This window comes from Podarcis melisellensis (genome assembly GCF_964234715.1).
Source record: "Podarcis melisellensis genome assembly, chromosome: 7".
Lineage (NCBI taxonomy): Eukaryota > Metazoa > Chordata > Lepidosauria > Squamata > Lacertidae > Podarcis > Podarcis melisellensis.
The window spans coordinates 45,348,898-45,362,003 of record NC_138539.1 but is presented as its reverse complement, the minus strand read 5'-3'; the positions used below and the strand labels follow the sequence as shown (position 1 = coordinate 45,362,003).

The following is a 13,106-nucleotide window of genomic DNA, read 5'->3' as shown; positions in this document are numbered from 1 at the left end:
ACCAAGTTTAAAGCCTCTACGCCACATTGGAGGGATCCAGAGGGTCACTAGGCCATCATCCCTTCTTTTATTAGTTATAATAATGTTGCTTTGAATAAATTTCCGTTATTGCAAAATTGTTTTGAAACAACTCGATTAGAGTTTTTGTCTTTCTTTTTTTTAAGGTTATGGCACTTTACCTTATTTCTATGGGAATGTTGGAGATATTGTAGTAAGCCCCTTGCTAGTGAATTGCTACAAGATGCCTCAGCTGGAAAGCAAAGATTTGGAACTTTTTGGTTTGACTGGGAGTCAGTTACTAAGTGTGGAAAACATGATTATTTTAACAATACAGTATCTTGTCCGACTAGGTAAGTCATTACAAGTGTCTCTGTGTGTGTAACAAATCACTGTTTTTGCTAGTGATAAACCTTCTGCTCCTTGTTTCTGTATGTAAAAAGACTTCTATGCTCAGTGCTCCAAAAAGTAAATTTAAAATTGATGGATCTTTAGAAGTTGGTCACTCTGCTACCCTTTTCAGAGTACCTCCTTTTTTATCCTGCTATTAAAATCTCACATTTGCTTTGGTTAAACCTTCAGTTACAGCAAATCCTTTTCATTCAGAAAGGCTTATAGCTGTAGTTTGTAGCTATTGTTTTAGGAACAGCAAGCAACCGTTTATGTGAAAGCAACACCTATTGTGTAAATAGTAAGCAATGCACAATTAACTATGGGAAGATTAAGAATCTTCTCTATCTCCCTTGTGCTAGGCAGCAGTTCCATTACTTCTGCCATTCCTATGTAGTCACATAGGGATTTTGGAGAGAGGGAAGGTAGGAAAACAGGATGGACTAAGACAAGCACATGCTTCTCCTGTGTCAGTGCAACTTACTGTCCTTATGAAATATTCAGAATTTGTAAGGTAAGAATCCAAAACAGCTGCTTACTACCATGTTGCCCCAAATATAAGCCACACTTTCCCCCCCAAATTCCGATTGTGAAAAGTTAAAGTGTGGCTTATATTTGGAACCTTACGGTATTGCTGCTGAAACAGCTGCCCAGGAGAACCAGGGGGGGTGCGGGACAATGGCCTGCTGTTCCCCCTCCCCACAAGACTCCCAAGCCTCCCTGAGCTGTCAAAACAAAAGGGGAAGGGAGGGAGGCTGCCAGCAAAGCGCTGTGGCTCCCCCCCCCCACAAGCAGCCCAAGAGCGTAGGACAATGGTGTGCAGCCTGCCTGCCGCTCCCAAGCCTTCCCTGAGCTGTCAAGGAAGGGGGGAGCCTGCCAGCAAAGCAGCACAGCTTCCCCCCCCCCAAGGAGCACATGACTTGGGACATGCCTGCCCTAATGGATCACCTCTGTCAGACAGGGGGAGTACAACTCTATTAATCCTTCTGCTTTCAATGCTATCAACCCTAATACCTTACTGGACCTCAGTGCTGTAAGAAGCTAATGAGCCAAACAACCCCTACATGAAGCACACTTGTATGAGTTTGGCCCAGTTCCACATGGAGGCTGTAATGGCTGTAATGTACGACTGTCAAGCATGAGGCAAGTCTCCTGACAGACAAACAGATCGGCTGAGGAAAGTGTGTCTTTCCCTCTTACATCTCTTGCTTTTCTTTTGAGTGAATGTTGAATGAGATGAAAAGAGAATGTGGTTGCCTCCTTCTCCATCCTTCAGCGCATCAGCAACAAAAATGTGAGCACTACAGAATCCCACTTCTGATTACTGCTAATGCTTTAGGCCTGTGGAACAGTTGCTTGCTTCCCTCACGGTCTCCAACTGCCTTGTCTCTGGTGCCTAAAATAACATTGTCATAGAGTTGACAAAATTAAAGGAAGTGAAAGACCTTCTGCTCTAACCATCCACCGAGCAATTCTGCACTCATTAGAGGTCGTTATCACCCCTTGCAACCCAAACTGCTTTGTGCCACCTGCTTAAAGGGGCTTGCATAAAAAGGTCCTTTTGAAACTGTTGCAATCAAGTTGCAATCAAAGCCCAAGCTACAGGTTGCAGCAGAGAAGTCTGCATATTTTTCCCCACTGAATTTCTCTCTCTGTGAGGTAATAATCTCTGCCAGCCACTTTTTGCCTTTTATTTTATTGTATCCATGTTCTTTAAAAAAACCAAAACAAAACTGGAGATGTTTGCTGTGGCCAACTTTGTGCTTTGAGTCCTGTGCTTTTAGATATCTCAGCACACTTCCCTAGTAATTGAATGAGACAGTCTGATGGAAGTGTGGGATGTATGATTACTAGAGCCGTCAAGTACAGCATTTTCCTGTTGCCTAGATTGGACACACAGGGGAATGTGGCTCCAGACAGGGAGGACTTCCTGTTACACCTGCTCTGGAGCTTCTTACCTCTGTGTGTGATGGACGTGACCCAAGCTGACCAGATAAAAGGGCTGGCCCAGCAACCATCTTTCTCTTGGACTCTCTCTCCTGGCTCTTAGCCAGCGCATAGCTCAATCTCTCAGACAAGCAGAAAGTCTGAGATGTAACTCAAACTTATTTTCACTGTAACCACAAGATAAAGCCTGCCTTCAGATTACTGTTGTGAACTGAATGTGAGTAAAACTTTATTCTTACTTTTAAAGATGACTGTGTTGTGTTGCTATTGTTTTAAGAGGGAAATAAAAGGGGAAACTCACCAAGAACAATCTGGACAGGACTAGCCAGACTGGATTGCTTAATTAAAGGATTGTAATGAATAATCAACTTGCTTCCAATAAGTTGCAAAGGGAATGTGCTCTTCTGTTTCCTCACTAGCGTGAGTGAGGAGGGATAATATCAAAACAATATATCCTCTCCTCCTACCACAGAAAGAGACTTTTTGATGACCTATTTTGATCGTTTAATTTATCAAAAATTACAGGTCCTGATAAAATACCACTCAGGGAAGAATTTGAACAGATCGTACTGAAAGCTATGCAAGAGTTTACTGTGAGAGAGCAGTCCCAACAAACGAGTGCTCAGGGCATCTTGTTGCCAGCTCAACTCCCATGGCTTGCCAGGCTAATTGCCAGCGTCTCCCAGGAAATGGTGCATGTAGTGGTTACTCAGAATTCCCTGGCCGAAGGCATTTCAGAAACACTGCGATCTCTCAGTGAAATGAAACACCACCAAAGGCTGCCAGATTACGTTGTTGCCATCTGCGCGTCAAAGACCAGAGGGAACGAATTCTGTGTGGTAGTTTTAGGTGGGTACCTTTTCCCCATAAAACAATATAGATACAACTTTGGTAAGGTGGTGCCTTGCTAAAAAACGGATTTCACTGGCAAAACAGAATGCAGGTGTTTCTTGGAGATCTCTTGAAGAGTGAAGACACAGGCACAATGTTAACATGGATAAACATGCACTGTTTGGCTTATTTATTCATTGATAGTATTTCTACCCAGCATTCTCAATTTCAGTATCCCTTTTGTTAGTGTATATCTCTTTAATCTTTGGAATTGGGGTGTTTCTCACCCTTGGGTTGTAACCACTTCCATTTTGAGCCAGATAAGTTTGTATTTAATTCATTTGCAGTATATATTGATTTGTGCACAGCCACCCAAAAAAACAGTATTAGTGAAGTCATCAGCATGTTGCACCTCTCAGGTGGGCGCCATTGCCATTATAAGAGAACAAGGGAGGTGTTAATGGTGAGTTTTGGCACCTCTTTTTCTAGAAAAATAGAGAAGGTACCAGCACATTTTGCCCCATAACCTTGTTTCTAGGAGGGCTAGAGACTTGCCTTTTTAAAAAATGAAAGCTGAGAGACTGGGGTATCTATGAAAATCTTTGTGGGTATCATGGCAGCAACCACTGGAATACAGTATCATTTTCCAGAACTTGGGAACATCCTACAGAATAGCCTTTAAATATTATAAGATTGGGCACCTTTTTTAGGAATGATACTTGCTGGGAAATTATGTAACACAATTTTAAAATCTATTTAAAACGTTGATGAAAATCAGAGGTGCTTTTTGGAAACAAAACAAAACAAAATCTAAACCAAAACTGGTTATAGAGTTTCAGCTCAGCTCTGATAATAGGTTAAGGTTATTTATTTATTTCCTTGCATAATACTGAATGCCAGGCAAATATCTTCCATAAATGTCTTCTTTAAGAGAAATTCCAGTTTGAGAGAGATTAATTTGTACCCTTAAAAAAAGCCCACCTTTTTAATGCAGACAATTTTGTCTGACATTACGGTTATATACATAGTTATTCTTTTGTGTTTACTTGGCTTCTCTGCTCTTTCTGAGCAAGTTATTCCTCTGTGTGACTTCTTTTAACAAGAAGAGCACTCACAGGATTCAGGGGCCAGCCTGACCTTGAGGAACAGCAGGCAAATGATGTGCTGAATTGATGTGAAAATGCGCTCTCTTGTTGCTCCTTCTACTCTCAATGCAGGGAAGCACTTGCTCACATAATACTAAATTTGTGACAGGATATGTGCTGTTATCTCTGGAACTTAAAATGCTGTTTTTGGCAGACATGCAGCCTTTTTCACATGGCATTAAATGCACCTTTTAACCTCCCTTACACTAAATATGTGCATGTATGATTGCTGTTAATGTAGGAGTGAACTAATTTTTTAATTGACTGCATATTCCAGCCCTTGTTGCTATATTTGCATTCCAGACGTGGATATTCAGAAATGCACTTTTCTAATACTAATGTGAGTGCTCTTAACACATGCAGTCTAATTCTGGGAAAGAACACCCTATGTGCCTTTTTTTCTTTTTTCTTTTCTGTTTTAAAGACTCCGTGTTTTAGGGCTTGCAGAAAGGGTAGTATACCATGTCTGATTTTCAGGGTATCTGTCCTCCTCAGCACTCTCATGCCAATCAAATTATTCCCACCCAATTCTGCAGACATTTCTATGGCTCCAACTCTAGAAATACAAATATTTCCTGAAATATACTCGGAGTCCTGAAGTGATTTCATGCTCTTTATTGCAGCTTGTAAAACAGTGATTGAATTTCCCCACAAACCTCAGGCTTTTATATACATTATTTACACAATGAGTCCCGTCTGATTGGCTGATTCTGCTTCCCTCCTGGAGCCTGATTGGTCTTCTCCTGCAAGCCAATCAGTTGTTGCATTCTAGGATCCTACCTGCCTGTTGTTCTAGGAGCCAAGCTTAGTACATAACATTTCCAAAGCACAAAAAAGTACAAAGAAGAAGATCTGAATAAGTTGAGAGTAGTTGTGGGACTGAGACCACCATTTGCGCATCAGGAAATATTTCTTACTAATGAGATTTTTTCTGTTTCAGAATATGAACTACCATTAGATATGATGGATACCTGTTAAAAACAACATTTGCGTATCAGCTCCTGCCATTGAATAATAGAGTTGGAGGAGACCACAAGGGTCATCTAGTCCAGCACTCTGCAATGCAGGAATCTTTTCCCCAGGATGAGACTCAAACCCATGACCGTGAGATTAAGACTCTCATGCTGTACTGACTGAGCTACCCAGGTCACTTATTGTGTAGTGAAATGATGTACAACTGTTTTTATCCTTACGTACAGGGGCTTTTTAAATGCTTGGATAGAAGTTCAGACAGATGCACAAGGATCTAAATACATGAAGGGGAGTCATTGAAGGTCATGCATTTGGGGTTCTAGGCTAAAACGTTCTAGGATAAAACTGCTTATAGATCATTAAGACTGGAGCTGTGACACACGATGTTCTTTATGAAGGCAGTACCATTGTATCAAACAACGTCCTGTGATTCTTCCCTTTCTGTTCTCTAGGTCAGTATCAGTCTAGAGCTCTAGCAGAGAGTATGCTTACTACCAGTGAGTTTCTAAAGGAAATCAGTTATGAGCTCATTACAGGAAAAGTTAGTTATCTGGCATCACATTTCAAAAACACATCTTTAGGTGAGTGAATTAAAATTCCTGTTGTTACTTCTTTGATTTAAAGATCTGTCCATTTCTCTCTCTCATATAAGATAATAATAGTAGAGTTTTTGAGATCTCTTGAGTCAGGAAAGCTCAACGTTTAGTATAGGAGGTAGATGTATAATATAGGAGGCCAACATACAAGGAAGCGAGCAGATAATATTATTCCCCATCCTCAGCTTAAGAGCATCTCTTGCCTCCTAATGCTTGTTTTATGAAGTGAGGGCTCCCCCTCCTGTTTCATTTAACATTAATCATTGGTATTCACTGCCGCTTTCTAGACTGGAGCAACCACAACATTAGAGGGGTTGAGTTTCGTTTGTTTACCACATTTCTACATCGTATGTCCCCAAGGCAAATTTTAAAGCAATTAGAGCCATTTTAAGGCAATTTGAAATTTTAACATTATAAAATGGTTTAGTGGGGGTGGAGAGGCCAACATTAAAAGCATACTTCCAGGGAAATCCCAAGTGGCTGGAAGGAAAAAAACGCTTTCACTTTGTTTCAAAATGAGTCCAAGGAAGAACATATAGACAGGTCTCTCCAGGAAATATGTTCTACAGCTCAGGAGCCACAAACAAAAATGATTGCTCTTAGTGGAAGTAAGTCCCAGTCCTTGGAAATAAGGCATTTGGAGCAGAGCCTCATTGGCAGTTCTTAAAAATGCTAAATTGTGGGCTTCATATGGGAAACTAAATTTCCTGAGATAGCTGAGGCCCCAAGCCATGTTGGGTTTAACTGAGCAAAATCAGCACTTTGAATGGTGATTGGAAATAAACTGGTAGCAAATGGAAATTTTCCAGAGTTAGCGTGAGAAGTTCTCAATAGCTCACACCTATTAACAAATGGGCATCGGTTGAAGTTTCTGGACAGTTTTCAAAGAATGCCCTGTATAGAGTCTAGTCTGGTCTCCAAGGCCAATACCCAGGTCTCTCTCTTCTAGCACAACCGTCAATCAACCAAAACTTATAAAAGGCATTCTGGGTCATGGAAGCTAACTGAGACACTTTACAGCAATGTCAAGCCCAATAGTTTGCTTAATTTGTTTTGTTTGATTTAAAAAATATTTAACATTTTCAGAGCAACTCACAGTTTATAAGTAAAACCAATAGAAAAATCAGCAGCTACAAACAAGTACAACTAAAAAAGAAACAGCACTGAAACAAGTTAGAAGTCCTATACAAATAAAAGAAACTGATTCATTTCAGGATTTCTAAAAAGACCCTTTCTCGTGCTGTCACTTGCTTCAGTTCGAGAGGTGGGCAGTCCTTGGAGAAGTGCTCTTGAAGTTGATCTCAGCATTTAAGCAGGTTCATGTGGGAACAGACATCTTTAGAGAAGTGTAGAGAAGATTATTTTCCTTAGTAGAGAGAATGAGCCAGTCTACCACAAGGACTTCACCAGCTAGCCATTCTCTCAAGTCCTCCACTGTAAATAGCTTTCTCTTGTCTTGACTGAACCACCATTCAGCCCATTAGTGAAAAGGGAAAATAGAATTTAGCATAATCTGCATTTTTGTGATGCCTCCATCTAGATGAACTCTCCCAGTGGTTTTGTTGGGATTTTAAAAAGCATAGAATATAAGCTTGAACCTAGTGGAAATATGTAGGGTATAACTCAGAGTGGGAGCAGCCTTCTCAGCACTAATTCTGGAACCTGCTTGTTAGGAAGAAACAGAACCATCACAAAGCAATTCCATCAATTCCATTGCAAATGTTACTTATTATATAACCTAACCACTGATGTTAAAAGAGCAGATTGGACAGCTCTGGTTGCCTTTTAACCTTTTTGTTAATCTTCATTTGTTCAGCAGTATTTGGATGGGAAATGCTGGATAGGTGTTCAATAGTGGCATGGTGTTTATTTACACCGTTTCTTGGAAAGATTTCATAGGGATGTGGTATACCTTTTAATCTACCTTATTGTTCTAAAAGAAAGTTCTTTACTAGGCGATGAACTGGACAAGTTGTTAGAGACAATACAACAGAGACGAGGAGATAATGTCGTAATCCCATTCAATGGGGATGTCAATGAATGTGTGTCATCTCAAGAAGCAGCTGCCATGGTTTCCACCCAAGAATTAGGTAAGGGCTTCCATATGAAAAACAAAACACTTTATGTGGAAACCAAATGTTAGCCTTCACCTGGAAATTGGAGAATATAAAAGATTGCTCTATTAAGATTCTACCCTGCTCTCATTACACTGGCCCAGACTATGAAGCCACAGAAAACATGGTATTTGCTTGGCATAGAAATATTGCCACTGCATCCTAATTCTGGGGGGAAGAACCAAGGGGAAGTGGTGTCAGTAGTTCCACAGTTGTAGTATCTTCTACCAGGTTTATACTGAATTTTCGAATAGTTGGCTGGCTGCACTAATGTGCAGGATGGTGTGTGTGTGTGTGTGTGTGTGTGTGTGTGTGTGTGACTGACTGGGCTCAATAATGCTGAGAGGGTCCAGACAACTACCAGGTCTTCTGCCCATTATTGGGGCGCTAGCGAGTAAAGCTAACAACTATTTTCTGTTAACTGTAAGCTCTTTCAAAGAATCACCAAAAAATGAAATAGCCCAAGTATGGTAAATAAATTCATAGCAGGCTGCTGATAACAAAATGCTATAACAGTAACCACCTATTATAATCTTAGAAAGGTGTTTCCGGTGTGGTATGAATGAAGCGAGAAGGGTGTTAAAAAAGTTTCCTGTGTGGTTTTTGGGTCCACGGACGGTATTTAAAAAGTGATTCAGGATGTGTTACTGCCCACATCTACTGCGGTTTTATGCGTTAGCAACCAAAACACTTGTATGAAGCTGCTTTTTAAACAAGTCACAGTCACTATGTAATATTATTAATTTTTAAATATTTATTTATCTGCTGTTTCTGGATTGAAAAGTGCTGGGTCACAAGGTCCATTTTGCTACACTTGTCCCTACACAGAAATGGAATTTCTCCTTCCAGAATATTTAAAAAATGATTTTTGTAATTAGCCTACTGCTTATCTACCAGGCATGAGGAGCCATCCGCTTGTGGGTCCCAGTTTGACCTTGTGGGTCCCAGTTTGACCTGCAAGGCCTTTTCATGTACGCCAACCCCACCTGTCATGTATCTGACATCATATGTGAGGCTGTCAGTGCACAATTAGGAGCCTTAAAGTGCACTCCAGAGTGTTCAATGGCAAGGCAGATTTGCTGTCCCACCTGATCAGCTGAGAGCTTGCTTGAGTCAGCTCTGCTATCAGTTTCCCCATAGGGAATTTCATAGTGTAGCAAAATTCACAAAAAAGGGAGCTTAAAGTCAGCACTTACTGACTTAGGGGTGGTGACTTCAAGCCATGCTTGACTCAACATGGATTTTCCTTTGAGTCACCTGATGTCCTGGCAGTGCCAGGTGACTGACACGCCCCCTTGTCAAAGTGGTCTACTGAGGGTGGCAGAACCCAGGATCTGGCCTGCCTGCCAGATCCAAATCACTACTGGCCTACACACTTCACCTGAGACTAAGTTCCATTCAGCTCTCTTCCATGTACTGACCAGGCCTGTTTAGCTTCAGAAACAGAAAATAATTAATGGGCATCTCTGGACTATTTTCTGGCACCCAGAAGCTAAATTGTAGTTCTTTTTTCTCCTAGATTTGGACACTGAAACATTCCAAATTTATCAGCCACAACTCACAATTGCCAGAAAGCTCTTGTCACAGGTATGCGCCATTGCAGACAGTGGCAACCAAAGCCTGGATCTGGGTCACTTCAGCAAAGTAGATTTCATTGTTGTAGTCCCTCGTTCAGAGGTGCTGGTCCAACAGACCATTCAACGGATTCGACAATCAGGTAAAAGAAAGCAAGTAGAAAAGCAGCAAATTAAATCCAACAAAGCATTTTATATATGTCTGGACTGAATTCTTAATGAAATAAAACCAAAATACAAAAGATCATGATGTAATCTGTAGCTGTGCTCCTGTGAATTCTGCATCAAAGAAAAGATTATGTCCGTGTCTTATATATCTTACGCAAATCAGGCGTCTTGATAAGCATTTCCTTATTGTTTCATAATTCTGTTTCACCTAATAACCACATAATTCTGTTAAGAGTCGTCAACAGGCTCATTACAGCTATCTGCCAATCACCCATTCCCACCACCCTTCTGAGTAATACCCCTCCCCACCTTCTCACTATATAGAAGGGTCTGGTAACTTCTGTTTCAGTGTATCTGAAGAAGTGTGCATGCACACGAAAGCTCATACCAAGAACTAACTTAGTTGGTCTTTAAGGTGCTACTGGAAGGAATTTTTTTGTTCTGTTTCACCTAATCACTCACTGGCTGGAACATGGATTCTTAGGAAACAGATATAGTGCCCCAATGGAAACTTTGCTTGTCTCTTTGCTTCTGCTTTTGGGATTTAAGATTTCGTCTTCCTTGTCAGCCTTTAGGAACTATAAATTTGATATTTTTTTTAATGAACTAAACACTTTTGATATATAGATAATATTGTTAGTGAAGAAACTTTGTTCTGAAGCTGCAGTTAGGCTTGGCTTCCCGCCATGTGCAAACCCAGCATTCTGGCATCATGCTCCTAAACAAGGCAGGATCATAAAACAAATTTTGAATTACAAATCCTGGTTTGGGAGCAATAATCTAGTACACATCACAGGAAGCCAAGTTAATTGTTGCTTCCTGGTTTGTTTTACTTGCTCACATGAAGGGAGGTTTGGACAAAATTATCTCTGTGTGACAGTGTGCTACTTAGTCACAATAACCCAGGCTAAACCAGGAATCCTAGCTTACCATGCATGGCATGTGAACCCTAACAGAGTTTTTCCTATATGTTGAGTTTCATGGCTGAGTTGGCATTTGATCCCTTCTGTAGCCTGTTTTTGGCATCTCCAGAACTTGTTTGTTTGTTTATTGGGCAAAAGCAAAGTTCCTGTCTCTGCCGTTTCGTCCTCCAGGTGTTCTTGTAGACTTGGGACTTGAAGAAACTGGAGCAGCTTACCAACGAGCTGAAAAATACGTGGTGCGGCTAGACAATGATATTCAAACCAAGTTTGATATTTTCATGAGACGGGTAAAGCAGAATCCGTATACCCTTTTTGTGCTGGTGCATGACAATGCCCATGTGGATTTAACAAGGTAATTCCTTCAAAGTAAAGCATATATTAACAGTTAATATTATACTGTAGGTTTTCATTCAAATTGTAGGTGTAAGTATGAGCTCTTAGGTTTTTAGTAAGTTGAAACAAGTGCACCCGTCACTGCAGTACAGAATGAACCATATCTGTCAGACACCTTCCTGCCACATGCTGCTGTTAAAGACACAGGAAAATACCCAAAATGATTATGGCTCTACATGGTGAAAGGCTTGTGTTATGGAATATTGTAGATAAATGGCAATTGGGCAGCCACTTGTGTTCATTGGATCACTTCCATAGCAGCTCCCTCATTTAAACCGCCATGGGTTTCAAAAATCCTGCCCAGTGACAGTGGTATGCTCTGTTCTATCTGTACTATCTCGCCGGAGCAGCTTCGTCACGCTGGCCACGTGACCCGGAAGTGTCTCTGGACAGCGCTGGCCCCCGGCCTCTTAAGAGAGATGGGCACACAACCCTAGAGTCGGACACGACTGGCCCGTACGGGCAGGGGTACCTTTACCCTTATCTGTACTATGTCTTGTTGCGACTGACTGCCTTAAGACCAGATTTTGCAAAATGGGCAGAGTCATGGTGTTCATAGCATTAGGATGCTGACAATGGGTACCAGAGATTCAGAATAGGCCATATGATATGGCATGACCCACACTTTAAATTCCCCACTTTGGGGCCTGCATGCTGCTCACCTCTACTTCAAACTTACTAGCTTTTTCTTTTCTTCCCCAACCTCCTGAAAAACACAAAACCACTTTTTATATAACTGGTACCACCAATTAGTAATTTAATAAACAGGCACTGCACCACAAATACTTACATGAAACCTTAATTTGTAGAGTGGAGTAGGGGACATTAAGCCAATATTTGTACACCAACCCCATGTTTAAGTAGTTCCTGATTCTTTGTGGCCTAAGTGACTTCTGTAGCTCCTGTTGTAATCTTTTTGTTTTTGTTTTGATCTACAGAACACGAAGCAGACATTAAAAATGAAATGTCTTGTTGCTTTTCCTAGTGCCATCTCAAGTTCTCTATCCCATGGGGAGCCTAGTCATGGACTGGCTGACAGAATGATAAATTGCAGAGAGGTACTTGAAGCTTTCAACCTCCTTGTCCTCCAAGTGAGTTCTTTCCCATACGCTCTTCAAACTCTGCAATCCAGAATCAGCTCCGCCAATGAGGTACACTGGATACAGTTAGGCAACATGGTAAGAGGTCTAAATGTTATAATAGCTTTTAGGAAGCTTTTATGTGCTTTTATGAGCATCTTTGGTCTTTGTCTCTGCTGTTATCATAAAGTGGGAATTGATTTCGTCTGCTGATCTAATCAAGTCTAAAGTCAAGCTCTGATGGCATCTAAGAAGGGATAGGATTCATATAATGCGAAACTTGGTCGCTGTCTCGCCTACCAGTTGCTTCGTATGCTTTGGTAAATCCCAGAAATTGGTTGTTAGTGATGCCAACTTCATTTATTTTCTGTGATGTATAGCCCATCTTTAAACAGCCAATTGACATCCACAGAGTGCTTACAAAAGACTTCAAAAATACAAATATTATAGAACAACTAAAACACCCCACCACTGCCCTATTTAAATTAAGGGCCTAATTCCTCTGTCTCTTTACCCCAGCTAGTACTCACAGAGTACAGTTGGTTTCTGGACTGAAGTCTTCTCTCTGGCCCAGCCCTCGCTTTGCTTCTCATGGACTTGATCGATCTTCAGCCACATTGCAGACTTCTTTCTGAAGAGAATCTTTCACTTTGGTCAGGACCACCACTCTGAAGGCTGGCTTTAGTTTTCCAGCTGCTTGCTTGTTGAAGTCTCTCTACTTTCTTAAGCACAACTCCTCTGGAACCTTCCACCCCTTATTGCACTTCTGGTCCTTCCCAGGAGCTGGGACCGAACGATGGGAGCTTACCCCACCGCGGGGATTTGAACTGCCGACCATACGATTGGCAAGTCCTTAGGCGCTGAGGTTTTACCCACAGCGCCACCCGCTTCCATGGAGTTCTATATAATCCATTATTTGGGACTATGTATAGTTCTTCATTCAGCTACAGAATCTGTGGGCAATATGGTGGTGGCTG

At 41.3% G+C, this 13,106-nt stretch overlaps 1 protein-coding gene across 2 annotated transcripts in view; it reads left to right on the top strand.

Annotated features, from left to right (window-relative positions):
• Positions 1 to 13,106, top strand: part of GREB1L (GREB1 like retinoic acid receptor coactivator) — a 155,461-nt gene that overhangs the window by 116,254 nt on the left and 26,101 nt on the right. For both annotated transcript variants that reach the window (XM_081917987.1, XM_081917988.1), the window contains 7 exons: positions 165 to 350; positions 2,860 to 3,183; positions 5,735 to 5,863; positions 7,834 to 7,968; positions 9,512 to 9,709; positions 10,829 to 11,009; positions 12,036 to 12,228. In XM_081917987.1, the coding sequence (XP_081774113.1) occupies positions 165 to 350; positions 2,860 to 3,183; positions 5,735 to 5,863; positions 7,834 to 7,968; positions 9,512 to 9,709; positions 10,829 to 11,009; positions 12,036 to 12,228 (1,346 nt within the window). The remainder of the gene's footprint in view (positions 1 to 164; positions 351 to 2,859; positions 3,184 to 5,734; positions 5,864 to 7,833; positions 7,969 to 9,511; positions 9,710 to 10,828; positions 11,010 to 12,035; positions 12,229 to 13,106) is intronic.